Raw genomic sequence first — 15,091 nt, 5'->3', positions numbered from 1 at the left:
CCGGAGCATGGTCTCACCTGGCTCCTTTCTCCTCCTGCTCTAGCTCCTTCTCATCTTCTCAGTCACCTTTCCCGAGCCACAGTGGTGGTGGCCACCTCAGGGACCCCAGGCACAGATGCCTTCTCTTGTGAGAAAATTATTTCTTGGCGTTCTCTGGTAGCGTAGTGGTTAAGGATCTGGCACTGTTACTGCTGTGGCGAGGGTCACTGCCGTAGCAAGGGTTCGATCCTAGGCCTGGGAACTTCTACATGCAGCAGGTGCAGCCAGAGAGAGAATTAATTCTTCTAATACAACTAAGATTTCATTTCTAAAAGTCTTTACTTCTAGCACTTTGTAAAATTTAAAGGGCTGTACCTGTACAAAGATGGAATTAAAAATAAATTACTTGTGAACAGTGCTTTATCCTACTTAATTCTCCCTTTGGCTTTTGCCTATTTTCTTATTTGCAAGGCTCATTCCTCCATAGCAATTTGGGCTCCAGAATCCATAGTAATGCCTTCATTCTTTATTTCAAATTTCTCTGGAGAAGCTCTTAATTCACTTTCTGCTGATAACCTACTGCTTTCAAGAGAGAACTTGCTGGCAGCTCCCTCAAACCCTTTTCCCCAAATTATCCCTGTAGCCTTTCCTATTCCTCTTCTCATGCCAAACTAGGAAGAGAAATCTAATGGGTAACTTCCTGACGCTTACATCAAATCCTATGAGCATCTCTGCACCAGTAAAACACAGGTCATCCTTAACCACCACCCTGTTAACTCGACGACCTGGCCCTGCCTACTTTATAAAATGATACAACTTTATAGTTTTATACTGTATGTTAGAATTTTATAGATATGCAGTTTTATCTTTGTACAATTTGCTATAATATTCTGGCAGAAATGCCTTCAAAAGTACTGAATTCGAAACTACCTAAAATGATTAAAAAAAACCCCATTAATTAAAACACCCAATTCATGATATTCCTTTGCCTTTCTCCTGGTTATGGATATACTTTTGGTTATAAGAGGTGTCTGTTATTTTGTGCTTTTCAATGTAACACCAGTAATCCACTTTTTCTTTTTAAATTGAGATAAAATCCACTTAACATAAAGGGTACATTTCAATGGTTTTTAGTATATTCACAATGTTGTGAGCTGTCACCATTACCTAATTCCAGAACATTTTCATCACCCCAAAAAGAAACCCCATCCCTGTTAGTACTTGTTCCAATCCTCCTCACTTCCTTCCCCTGGCAATCATTAATTTATTTTCTGCCTGTATAGATTTGCCTATTCTGGACATTTCATATAAATGGAATTATACAATATATGATCTTTCATGTTTGGCTTCTTTCATTAGCGTAATGTTTTCAAGATTCATCTATGTTGTAGCACGTTTCAGTCCTTCACTCCTTTTTATGGGTGAATAATATTCCATTGAATGTGGAGTTCCTGCTGTGGTGCAATGGGATCGGTGGTGCTTCTGGAATGCTGGGATGCAGGTTCGATCCCTGGCCCAGCACAGTGGGTTATGGATCTGGCATTTCCACAGCTGTGGTGTAGGTTGCAACTGCAGTGTAGGTCGAAACTCTGGCTTGGATCTGATCCCTGGCCGGCGAACTCGATATGGTGCAGGTTGGCCAGAAAAAAAAATTCCATTGAATGTATCTACACATTTTGTTTATCCATTCATCAGTTGATGGACATTTGGGTTGTCTCCTGTTGTGGCTATTATGAATAATGCTGCTATGGACATTTATGTACAAGTTTTGGGGTATATACCTAGAAATGGAATTGCTGGGTGTTACGGTAATTTTAACTTTTTGGGGACCTGTCAAACAATTTCCACAGGGGCTGCACCATATTATAATCCCACCAGCAATGCACAGGAATTCCAACTTCTCCTCATTCTTGCCAACACTTGTTATTATTATTATTTTTTGAGTTTTCCCTATGTCTTATGCACCCATTCATTTATCCTTTTAATGACTATATTTTATCATGTTGATTTATCATAGTTTACAGTTTGGGTTTTCATTTCACTGGGAATGCTGGTTGCATTTCCCAGCATTCTGGCTTCTTATAAATGTTTTCAAGAAAGATTCTTTTCGTTCAAATTATTTCCTGGAATTATATCTGTCTAACATGGGATTAGTAGGTCAACGGATATGAAGAGTTTTATGGCACTTGTTGCTGCCAGCAATGCAATATTTCTTATTTCCTCATATCAATTTAATTCCACAAAAGCTTACCAAGGGCTTTTGAGTAGTAGGCACTAAAAAATAGATAACTGAGAGGGAGGGAGTGGGAGGGATTGGGAGCTTGGGGTTATCAGATACAACTTAGAATAGATTTACAAGGAGATCCTGCTATGTCTAGATACTCATACTGCAACAGAACAAAGGGTGGGGGAAAAAAATGTATACATGTAAGAGTAACTTGATCCCCATGCTGTACAGCGGGAAAAAAAATTAAAAAAAAAATAAAAATAAAAATATAAATAAATAAAATTAAACTTATGGTCAAAAGAAAAAAAAAATAGATATGTGGATTAAGGATCCAGTGTTGTGACTGCTGTGGCTCTGGTTACTGCTGTGGCGTGGGTTTGATCTCTGGCCTGAGAACTTCTGCATGCTGTGGGCATGGCATCCCCTTCAAAAAAAGAAAATAGATGATTTCATAACACGGAAGTCTGAAGAAAGAGGTATGCACAGGATGCCGTAGGAGCACGGAGGAAGAAAGCGCTCTCTAGTCATGGGAAGAGGGAGTAGGTTGGAAGGAAGAAATGAAATTTAAGGTGAATCTTGAAGACTGAGAGGGAGTTAGCCAGGCATGAGCAAAGGAATAGAAGCTTTAAAAGCACAGCCTGAAGTGGTTGAGGATTGATGGATAATTCTGTACTCCTGGGAGATCGTGTGTGTGTGTGTGTGTGTGTGTGTGTGTGTTGGGAGGAGGGGTCAGGGTTCAGAAAGAGAAGCGTAAGCACAAGAGAAAGTCAAAGCAATGAAAGAAGAAGAAGTTTCAAGGACATAACAGTAGGCAGTGTAAACTGATGAAAAGTCAGATAAGACTGAAAGTGTCCATTTGATGTAGCAGCAAAGTGGAGGAGCTGGTAAGACTGGAAACCACACTGGAGAGGGTTGACCTGGGTGGAGGTTTGGCAGTAAGGGACAGCTTCTGCATCTACATAAAGCCTTGTGACAAGGAGTTTGACTGATTTAATTTCTTTTCGCCATTCTTTTTCTGAATACCTTAAAATAATTTAAGCATCCTTCAGTGGTTCCCGAATCTCTTCCTAATGGAATGTACTGTCCTATCTCTTGGCAGCTAATCTGAAGGGGTAGATTGTTTGCACAGATGGTTGCAATAATTCCCACCCATCCTTCCACCCAGAACCAGGTAACTTTGCCATTCCATCCATAAAGCGGTGGACTCTATTTCCCTTCCTGTGAATCTGGGCTGGCCTTGTGATTTGCTTCGTCTGGTAGAGGGACATAGGAGTAATACCGTGTGACACCTGAGCCTCAGCCTTGAAAGGCCTTGTAGCCCTCTTGGAATAATAAGACCAGCAAGACTCAGAATTGCCCAGCTAAGCCTAGCCCAAAATTCTCACCCACAGAAACATGAGTAAGTAAAATGGTTATTATTCTAGGCAAGGTTGGAGGGATTTGTTATGTGGCAATAAATCACTTCCATATCTGCTCAATTTTGCAGGGGGAAGGGGGCACACACTCATGGCGTGTGGAAGTTTCCAGGCCAGGGACTGAACCCACATCACAGCAGTGACCCGAGCTGCTGCAGTGACAATGCTGAAGCCTTTACCTGCTGCGTGACCAGGGAACTCCTGCTCAATTTTTAATTTTAGTTTATTTTTTGCTTTTTAGGGCCGCACCTGTGGCACATGGAGGTTTCTGAGCTAAGGGTTGAATCAGAGCTACAGCTGCCAGCCTACACCACAGCCACAGCAAGGTGGGATCCGAGCTGTGTCTGTGACTTATACCACAGCTCACGGCAACACTATATCCCCAACCCACTGAGTGAGGCCAGGGATTGAACCTGCATACTCATGGATACTAGTTGGATTTGTTTATGCTGTGCCACAAAGGGAACTCCCTCCTGCTCGATTTTTTAAAGGTGTTTTTTCTTGTGGCTTATGCCTACTGATACCCAATTTCCTCATGAAAAGCCATGTGTCAGTAGTATGTTCAGAGAGTGTTTCCTGCACTTCACCTTCTAGATTATTCGTCAAAATATTAAGTCAATCCCTATGAAATCTTAAAGTCTTTTTTTTTGGCTTTTTAGGGCCACATGCATGGCATATGGAGGTTCCCAGGCTAGGGGTTGCCCTGGAGCTATAGCTGCCGGCCTACACCACAGCCACAGCAATGCCAGATCTGAGCCACATCTGTGACCCATGTCACAGCTCACGGTTAACCCACTGAGTGGAGCCAGGGATTGAACTCTCATCCTTCCAGATATCAGTAAAGTTTCTTACCGCTGAGCCACAACAGGAACTCCTGAAATCTTAAAGCCTTTACTTACGGAGTTTTCTTTTGATTCCAACCTTTTGTTTCCTGTCGTTAAGTCAATTCTCCATCTAAGACAAAATATCTCATGTATTAACAGTGAAGTGAATTTTTTAAAAGGTGAGAGGATGAGTGAGAGGAGGAAGGAAGAAAGAGGGCATCTGTGAAGAGCCAGCACACTGGATAAAAGACTGGTTATTCGCTGAGTGTGGCAATAACATCCTCCCTGGCAGAGTCTATGTTTTATCCAACTCTGTGCCTCTAAGGTCTGTCATGGGATCTGGATCTGAGGCACAGCTCATGTTCACCAAGGATACATGAAGACACAATGATGTTGCTACTTTTACTCATTATTCCATATTTGTACATCTTGTTTAACGTCTGCTGGAGGTCAAGCAGCCTGCATAGCCTTGGGCGTATCAGGAAAGATCTCAAAGCCTTACGTAGCAGATGTCGATGTTGGCAACTATTGCCTCAACCCCTGCCCCAGGTTTTTGAGGATTCTTCCAGGAAAACAGATCACAGCAAACTTTCCTACTCGCTTGCTCCTCTTAGGTTTTGTTTTGTTTGCTAGTATCTTTCTCTTCCACTCAAATTAAATAACCATCCATCTCAGCCTCAATGATCTTAAAGCTTCATGGAGATGAAAATGATCAAACTTTAGTGGTGACATGTGGTTATATTTGCAGATATAACATTCGATGAGGCAAAAAGGAATAAAGAGAGAAGCACGACAGGGGTGCTGGCTCTAAGGCTACCCATCTGAATGATTTGTACTTGGTTTACCTAGGGTTCTGCTTCCACTTTACTGTAGTAATAATGGGAAGAAGGATGTGCGTGCAGTTGAGGTATCAATTCTCTTTCTGGGTCACCCCTAGAACTTAAAAGAATGCTGACAATAAGACTTTGCTCAGTGTAAAACTTGGTGAGATCAGGTTGTTAAAAATAATGTTCCTTTAGGAGTTCCCCTTGTGGGGCAGAGGAAACGAATCCAACTAGTATCCCTGAGGATGTAGGTTCGATCCCTGCCTTGCTCAGCAGGTTGGGGAAACAGTGTTGCCCTGCGCTGTGGTGTGGACGCAGACGCGGTCGGGTTCCACGTTGCTGTGGCTGTGGTGTAGGCTGGCAGCTGGTCCCATTTGACCCCTAGCCTGGGAACTTCCATATGCGGAGGGTGCAGCCCTAAAAAGCAAAACAAAAAGCAAAACCAAAATCCTTTAAAGAAAAAATATTATAACAGTTCACCAAGTCATTATAAAATCTGGGTTATGCAAAGTCTGAGTAATATTCTTCAACTAAATAGCGCCCTAAGTAACCATAAAGGGACAATGCATCTTTTATAATTGTCTTATTTTCTTATTTTGCATTCCAGTGTGTCAAATAAATATATCAATTGTTGAAATCTCTAACAAAGTAATAATTCTCCTTTTATTTAAGTCTTGCTCATGAATAATGGATATAAAATAGAAATAATCACTCATCTTCAGAACAAGAATGGCAAGTTTATAGAGAGTCTGAATTTTATTTTACCCCTAGGTCCCTCTGAAACTTTACACTGCTTGTCTTGGTTTTTCTTTTTTTGCTTTTTTTTTTTAGGGCCGCATTCTTGGCGTATGGAGGTTCCCAGGCTAGGAGTCAAATTGGAGCTACAGCTGCCACCCTTTGCCACAGTCACAGCGATATAGGATCCGAGCTGCATCTTTGACCTACACCACAGCTCACGGCAACGTCAGATCCTTAACCCACTGAGCAAGGCCAGGGATTAAACCCGCATCCTCATGGATCCTAGTCAGGTTCATTAACTGCTGCGCCAGGAAGAGAACTCCCAGTTCTCTATACATAGTGGGATTATTTTTGAAAAATGTAAAATACAGCAAAAATTGGGCAAAATCCAAACCAAGAAGGTATACTCTAGCCAGGGAATATCATTTTTAAGAAACAATAAGCAACACAATGACTCTGTTGAGTTTTCTCCTAGGTTTTTTTTTTTCTCCAGATGTGATTAAAAACTAACTTGTGAATTTCCTTCCTTCCTTCCTCCCTTCTTTTTCTTCTTCTTTAATATTTTAGCATGGTAACTTGTAGAAGCATGGTGCAGTGAAAAAGTTATTCAATTAAGGGAGTAACTGTCATGGCTCAGTGGTTAACAAATCCGACTAGGAACCATGAGGTTGCGGGTTTGATCCCTGGCCTTGCTTAGTGGGTTAAGGATCTGGCGTTGCCGTGAGCTGTGGTGTAGGTTGCAGACACGGCTTGGATCCCACGTTTGCTGTGGCTCTGGTGTAGGCCGGTGGCCACAGCTCCAATTCGACCCCTAGCCTGGGAACCTCCATATGCCGCAGAAGTGGCCCAAGAAAATGGCAAAAAGACCAAAAAAAAAAAAAAAAGTTATTCAATTAAAAGTTTGATGACCCGTGCTATTATTCCACTTGTATCATAAACTCTGGGGCAAGAGATGTAATTCTTCCATTGTTCTGTTCTGTACCATGAGAACAACTACCCGGCCACGGTGCAGGGTTGTTAAGATGATCAAGGGAAATGTCAAACTGCTTTGAGAACCAGAGTTTATGAGGCTTTATTATTGTTTAAAAATAAAAACCAAATCAGTATCTGTACGCAGGCTTCCTTGGGAAAAGGTGCCCATTTTTATGGCTTTAATAATTAGATTGGAATTGTTAACTCTATTACTATTAGTCCTAACTCCCGATTTTCTAGATGTCTCCATTGAGAAGACATCTTCTTACTTCAGACTAAGTGAAACAGGAATTCTAGGGATGAAATCAATCCCCTCCATCCCCAGGATATATTACCAAGGTGATAATATTGTTTCTAGCACAAACGTCTTTTACGATTATCAGATTATCATTCTGGAGGGCAAAAAGCCTGACCTTGGGTGTATGGGAGAAAGAAGAGATAAACTTCAATGGATGAGGAGGCAGCCCAGGGAAGCAAGGCAGTAACAAACTATGCTCAGTTTCGTGGTGCAGAAGGAAGAGACAGCACAGGGTATAGAAGGGAATAGCCAGGCCAACAGGGAGTGGTCCCTGGCAGCTCTGGGCCACCTTAGCGATAAATTTGCCCTGGAATGGCGCCCAGTCCCTGGGGTCTCATTTCACCCCCACACACAGCTTCGGGGCCCTGAGCCTGCCATCTGTCCTGACTTCCTCTGTGCTGACTAGGGAACCAGACAGCCTGGGTTCAAATCCCAGCTCCATGTTTTCCTAGTGGTGTGATCAACCCATTTGTGCCCCAGTTTCCCCTTTTGTACAGTGAGGGGAAATGCCAGTACCCTCCATCCTGCGGTGGCTATAACTCATAAAGATGAACCTTGTGTGATATCTTTTCTCTATAAAATCCAGAATAGGCAAATTCACCAAAGTGACAGAAAGCAGAGTGGTGGGTGCTAGGGCCTGCAGTGGGGGTGGAAAAGGGAATTGGTGTTTAATAGGGGCAGAATTTGTTTCGCAAGATAAAGTTCTGGAATTCAGGAAAAGAGGAGACAGGTAGGTGATTTACTTGCAAAGGCAAATTTGTTTGCTCCATAGTTTCCTCTTTCCAGGTGAGAGTGCTTGGTAAATCTCACCCAGGGCTAGCATATATGGAGTTTCAGAAAAATAGTCTTATATTTGCATGGGGTTAATTTAACAGGCTTATGCCATGTTATGTCACATGCTTTAATAAGGTAGAACAAGAATTAAGATGACTCTGGATTTCTCGTTATGGCTCAGCGGGTTAATAACCCGACTAGTACCCATGAAGATATGGGTTTGGGATCCAGCCTTGCCCCAAGGGTTGTGGAAGTAGCTTGCATCTGGCGTTGCTGTGCCTGTGATGTAGGCCAGTAGCTATGGCTCCGATTCAACCCCTACCTAGGAACTTCCATATACCTAGGGTGTGGCCCTAAAAAGACAAAAAAAAAAAAAAGGATTATGATGACTTTACAGATCAGCTGATTTCATCTTAGAGAAATTAAATAATATAGTTTATTTTTTTAATTTTAATTTTTTTAATTTATTTTTTATTACTCAAATGAATTTATCACATCTGTAGTTGTATAATGATCATAACAATCTGATTTCACAGGATTTCCATCCCATAGCCCAGGCACATCCCCCCCCCCCAATAATATAGTTTAATTAAGTTTCACAGATGAATAGAACCTTAGAGATTTAGTTTAAGGCCTACTCTTTAAAAAAGAGAATAAAGTTAGGTGAAGTAAGTTGTCTAGGATCACACAGCCAGTATGTGACAGATGTCAAAGTATAAACAAAGTTCTGTGTTTTGTTTCGGTTTAGAAATTCTGACTGACTCATAGTTGATTCAAACTTGTTACAACCTTCTGCAGAAGAGAGGCAGCAAATTGTAACTGCTTTCACAAAATTAAAAGTTGCTCTTTTAAAAACATTGCTTTTGAAAAAAAATGTTACAAAATCAGAAATGTGTCTTTTTTTTCCTGTCTTTTTAGGGCCTCACCTGTGGCATATGGAAATTCCCAGGCTAGTGGTTGAATGGGAGATGCAGCTGCCAGCCTAAGCCACAGCCAGAGCGATGCCAGATCTGAACTGCGTCTCCAACCTACACCACAGCTCTTGGCAACGCTGGATCCTTAACCCACTGAACAAAGCCAGGGATTGAACTGGATCCTCATGGATACTAGTCAGATTTGTTGCCACTGTGCCACAATGGGAACTCCCTCAATTCAGTTTTATCAGAAGGGATTTAAATACAGTACCAGTACAAAGGAAATACTTTTGTGCCCAAGGAAGTGGTTTCATAGTTTTCCTTTCGTCGGAGCCAATTTCCTTCTTAAATTAAAGGGAGATTTGGAGTTCCTGTCGTGGCTCAGTGGTTAACGAATCTGACTAGGAACCATGAGGTTGCGGGCTCGATCCCTGGCCTCACTCAGTGCTTGAGGATCTGGCATTGCCGTGAGCTGTGGTGTAGGTTGCAGACGCGGCTTGATCCTGTGTTGCTGTGGCTCTGGCGCAGGCCGGTGGCCATAGCTCTGATTGACCCTTACCCTGGGAACCTCCATATGCTGCAGGAGTGGCCCAAGAAATGGCAAAAAGACAAAAAAAAAAAAAATTAAAGGGAGATTCACATTTCCAATGTCCTTTTCAAAGCTGGGCACTTCACAGCGTATGAACTCTTTGCTCATTTAGTCAACAAAATGTATTGACCACATATTTGCAAGCCGCTGGGCTATGGGAGGTGGGGAAAATTAAGTACCTAAGATACAAATCCTTCCCTTAGGGCAAGTGAAGATAAGACCCAAGTTTTTTGATCATCTAAGTACCAAGTATGACAGATGCTTTGTATCTATTACCTCATAAGAATCTTAAACTTTAATATACTTGATATATATATATATTGAGCTCCCAATTAATATGTTAAATGAATGAATGTTAAAAACATGGGATCTCAAAGTAATCCTTTCTCAGAGTCCCAGACGGATTGAGAGGCTTTTGTAGGTGGTGGCTTTCAATACTTAAGACCTCATTTCCTGTTGGGTTGACTATTTCAGAGCTGTGTAATTAAGTGATCCTGGGCACTTTAGATATTCTGAATTTTGACTTCCTGATTTGCAAAATGGGGAAAATGCCTCCCACCTCAGTGTTATAGGGGTTGGTGATAAGCTATGCAAAATCCCCCACATCGAAGACAATCAATAAATGGTAGGAACTACTACCATTATTAAACTTTATTATTAGACTGACACATACTAGCCATCTACCTAGTGTTCTTTATACAATCGGGTCCACTTAGGTAAACGTACTCGGCAGCGACTCTCTGAGAAGACAGAAAGTCGAAAGACTCAGAGATCAGTGCTTTTATCTTGTCGGGAGGCATGAGCAATGCTCATTTGGAACAGAGTGATAGAGTGGAATGTGGCGCGGCGGTCCAAGGTTCACAAAGAACGCTGACCCAAAGGGCTTGTCTCCAAAGCCTTTTCACGCCCCTTTACCAACTGCACAAATCCTCCCATGGAGCCTCCCAATGGCTTTCCTACAGAAAAATCAGGTTCGCAAAGCTCCTACTGGGTGCAGCACACCGTGCCAGGAGCTCGAAGCTGACTGGGCACAGACCCTTTTTCCGCTTTTACTTTACTGCTTGATGGAACTGAGATCCTGCCGAACTGGTTCGCATGCAACCCTACCCGCCACCCCCACCCCCCACTCCCCGCCCCCAGAATAAAATGGTATCCCCAAGTCTCCAACCAGGCACAGTTGCCACCTAATCGCTGACACTACCCAGGGGCGAAGAGCAAGGTTTCCTGGGAAACTGACCTTTCACCTCCCCTCTTGCCTTACCTCAACTCACCAATTTTGACGCTAGCGAATGAAGCGACGAGGAGACCCAGAAGGCGGGACTTGGTGGTTGGCGGTCCACGCTGATTGGACTGTGACTGCGTGAAGAGGGGGACCGCGTGAGCGGGCTCGCGACCCTCCCTCGGTAGGCGGGGAGAAGTGGAGGCTGCGCTTGCGCGCTGGGAGCCGGCGGAAGTGGCCGGGGCGGCTACGCTTGCGCGGTGGGTGGAGCTCTGCTCTCCCAGCTCCTTTGCCAGCCCAGGTCCTCCCAGTCTTGTTCAGCCGGTGTGGTGCTCGTACTTCCCTACGCTGTCGCAGAGAGTCGCTGCCGAGTGGGCGCTCGGTGTTCGGATCGTCATGGCTGGTTACGAATACGTGAGCCCGGAGCAGCTGGCTGGCTTTGATAAGTACAAGGTAGAGCGGGCCCCGCGGACGCCCCTCTTTCTGCTGGTCCCGGCCTCTTCTAGGCGCCTGAGGGGCCGGTGCGGTCCGTGTCACCTTGTGCCGCGTGGCTCCGGGCAGGCTGGCGGGAGTTTCTCCGGGGGTCCTCCCGAGTGCTAAGGCTTTGGGGTCGGGGTGCGTGGGAGCACCCCAGGCCCGCCACTCTGACTCGGCACCCTCCCGGGGGATTGCCTTTTCCTTAGGAGACCACTCGGCGAGAGTGGAGCGTGAGAATTCCCTTTGCTGCTTCACTTCGTTGTTATTATTTTTAGTCCTCTGAGAGGTGATGCAGATCTCTTCTGCGGCGTCTTAATTGCCTTCATTTTCATGAAGTTTCTACATCCTTTTTTGCCTACAACTTAGGGGTTGGAGAGAATCTTTTGGCAGACGCGGCCCGGGGAGGGGGAGTGACTGCTGGGGCCATACTGCTGATGCGCTCTCTTCCACTCCCAGTAGCGAGGCGCCGGGGCGGCCAGTGAAGTAAACGGGCACGGGGGCAGGAACTGGAACTGTGTAGTGGAAAGAGCGCGGGCTTTGGAGTACATAGAAACCTGCTACCAAACCTGATGCCCACATCGCATTTCTTGATTTGGCTCTGGGCCAAATCACAGTCCGTACGGTGCAAAATGATTTCGAGAATTCGAGAAGCGCCTCGTCCATAATGGGCCTCCAGTAAATGCGGTTCTCCTCCACCGCACCTGTATCAGTGAATGACTCCACTATCCATCTAGTCAGTTGTCTAAGCCTGAAATCCGAGCAGTAGCCTTTCATCCTTGCTACCTATGTCGCTTTCACTCACCGATTCACCAAGCGGTGAAAAATCAGGTCCTGTATGTTGTGTCATTTTCAGCCGAAACTGGAAAGGTGGCTCCATTACCTCTCCCTGCACCTATACTTTATTTTCATCTTTTTTTAAATTAAAAAAAAATATTTTCATCTTTTAATTTTAGAATTGTTCTAGAATATTTTAGAATAGATTTTCAGAAAAAATTGTGGAGCTATTTCATACAGAGTTCCCACGTATTCCACACCGGGTGTTCCCTGCTATTAACGTCTGACATTCGTATGGTGTGTATGTATATGTTCGTATATGTTCTTATATTAATGAGCCAATATTTACACATTATTATGAACTGAAGTCCATCCTTTACTCAGATCTCCTTGGTTTTCACCTAATGTTCTTTTTCTGTCCTGGGATCTCATCCAGAATACCACGGGCACATTTAGTCTTCATGTCTCCACAGGCTCCTCTCGACTATGACAAGGCTCTTGTCTTGTTTTTGATACTCTTGATCGTTTTGAGGCATTCTGGTTAGGTATTTGTAGAATGTCCCTCAGTTGGGGTTTGATATTTTTCAAATCAGCATTAGACAAGGGTTGTGGGTTTTGCGGGGGAAGACCACAGGTATGAAGTGCCTTTCTCATTGCAGTATACGGAAGTGTAAGTTCCATCAACACTGTTTATCACTGATCAACAGTGATAAGCAGTGTTTTGTCAGCTTTCTCCCTATAAAGTTACTCTCTGGAAGGAAGTCACTATGGTATGCACAGCCCTCACTTGAGGCGTGGAGACTTATGCTCCACCTCCTTGAAGGTGGAGTATCATCATAATTTATTTAGTCTTCTGCACAGAAGATTTATCTTTTCTTCCCAGTGTATATTTATTCAGTGATCTATTGATATCACTTTGAAATTCACAGATGTTTATTTTATATTTCGAGTTATAATCCAATACTACTTTATTTGGTTGCTTACCCACATCCACTTTGGCCCTTCGAGTCCTTTCTCTGTGCTTCACAGTGATCTTTTAAAAGAAATGTGCTGGAGTTCCCGTCGTGGCTCAGTGGAAATAAATCTGACTAGGATCCCATAAGGATGTGAGTTCGATCCCTGGCCTCACTCAGTGGGTCCAGGATCTGGTGTTGCCATGAGCTGTGGTGTAGGTCGAAGATGCGGCTAGGATCTGATTCGACCTCTAGCCTGGGAACTTCCATATGCCGTGGGTGCGGTCCTAAAAAGAAAAAAAAAATGTGCATCTGATCATGTTACTCCGTTGCTTAAAATTCTCCATTGTCTTCCCATTGCTCTTGGAATGGAGTCCAAAAACCCATAACATGATCTTCATGGCTGTGAATGCGCCAGCCTTGGTCTGTGTCATCAGCTTCAGATCATGCCACTCACGGCTACTCCTCCCAGCATTAGTAGCCATCTCCCCCATCTCCTTGTTTTCAAATGGTCAAGTAATGTTCTTATATCTTCCAGAAAGTAGCTCCTCATTTATGTCCATCTTCACAGCGTAACTTAAATGTTAGTTCTTTATAGAGAAGCGTCCTTCACATCTCATTCCCCTCCGGGGTGCTCTCATCGCACCCTCTGCTCCTTTATGGAATTTGTTCTCCAGGGGTCTTCCCGTTGGAATGCACACCTGAGTGGTTAGACTTGTCTCATGGATCACTATGGCCTGAGCAGTGTTCCTGTGCGCGGGCCTCCAGTAAACATTTGTGGAGTGAATGAATATTGGAGAAAAATCATTATGGATCTTATCAAACTGGAATTGGAATGCCGTAAGAGACATTAGCAGTCATATAGTACCTTCCTCCGCTTTCCAGTAATATTGTGCCATATTCTATTTTTGAACTGAGCTTCTGACTGTGGAATTTTAAGTGGAAATTTAACCCACTCCAGGACTTTACAACTTTCAACTAAAGGTTGTTAACCCAGGTAGCTCTTTTTTTTCCCCTTAAGCTCTACCCCTTTTCTGGTATCTCTTCTGCGTTGTAAGTATTGACGTATACAACTTTTTCTTCCTTACTAGGACCTGGCTTTCTGGTAAGGGCCAACAGAATAGTTACTTCATTTGCAGCAGTGTCTGTAAGAGGGAATCTACTTTTTTTATTTTATTTTAAATAAGCAGGCTTCTCTAGATTTATAGTTCAAATAGATATGTGTCCTAATTTATAGGAAATTTTAGCGAGGTTTTTCTGTTCCTATCTTTTTACCTCTTCTTCTGCTCTCTGAGTCACTTCCTGTGTCTGACAGCAGATTTCCTATCATCCTGGAAAACAAAGGTCACTTTAGCAAACGTCCAATGTTCAAGTAAAATATAGTTTGTTGATGTTATTTTAGTTATAATGAGGCTTCCTTTAAAAACGTGGGGAGGGAGTGTGGGCAGCACAAATTTATAACCTAAACTACTTCTAGTAGAAGGTTCTTTACTCAGTACTGTGTTCATGTTAAAAAATATGGATCCGAAAGTGTCCAAAGGAAAAAAATCCGTGTGGTCCGTTTTACTAGAATGTGAATTGCACCTAGAGAAATTTTCTTCCTGAAGATCACACAGTCCCATTGTGTGGGCTTCAACAGAAGTGCTTTGTAAATGCTTATTGAATTAAAACAGCTTTTCAAGAAGATCATCCATAAATGGGAAAGACCCAAAACACTCAAAAGAGATTTTTATTCCCTGATGTGACCCTGTACATTAGAGCAAAGAGATGTAGAGAAAAATTGATACTATAAAAGCAGCTGTGGAAGAATTACTTTTGAACCAGTTTAATTTCTGTGTTTTCCCTAGAGGTACATCTGAGAGCTACAGTTGGAAACCTGGCAGTTATTCAGAATAACTCCTGAAAGAGATGCACACGTAGAGTAGTAATTAGATTTCTGTAGTAAGAAACTCTAAGATGATTGATTTGCAGTACAGAAGAAAGCATGGGATGGATTCTGTGTTGTTTTTTGGCCACGCCTGCAGCATGCAGAAGTTCCCGAGCCAGGGATTGAGCCTACACCTCAGCTGTAACTAGAGCCGAAGCAGTGATGATGCCAGATCCTCAACCCACTG

The 15,091-nt window shown here is 43.3% G+C and overlaps 1 protein-coding gene across 6 annotated transcripts in view; it reads left to right on the top strand.

Annotated features, from left to right (window-relative positions):
* The first annotated feature begins 11,040 nt into the window (after positions 1 to 11,040).
* The window catches only part of SELENOI (selenoprotein I), a 42,855-nt gene continuing 38,804 nt past the window's right edge, over positions 11,041 to 15,091 (top strand). For 5 of the 6 annotated variants that reach the window (XR_007135193.1, XR_007135192.1, XM_047782471.1 and 2 more), the window contains exon 1: positions 11,041 to 11,226. Coding sequence is in view for 4 of the 6 variants with exons in the window: in XM_047782471.1 (XP_047638427.1) it covers positions 11,170 to 11,226 (57 nt within the window). In the remaining 2 variants the exon portion in view is untranslated. The remainder of the gene's footprint in view (positions 11,227 to 15,091) is intronic. The other variant, XM_047782470.1, reaches the window with a different exon arrangement.

This window comes from Phacochoerus africanus, chromosome 5 (assembly GCF_016906955.1).
Source record: "Phacochoerus africanus isolate WHEZ1 chromosome 5, ROS_Pafr_v1, whole genome shotgun sequence".
In the NCBI taxonomy this organism is placed as follows: Eukaryota; Metazoa; Chordata; class Mammalia; order Artiodactyla; family Suidae; genus Phacochoerus; species Phacochoerus africanus.
Note: the sequence above shows the minus strand (reverse complement) of the source record. Positions and strands in the feature narration are given on the sequence as shown.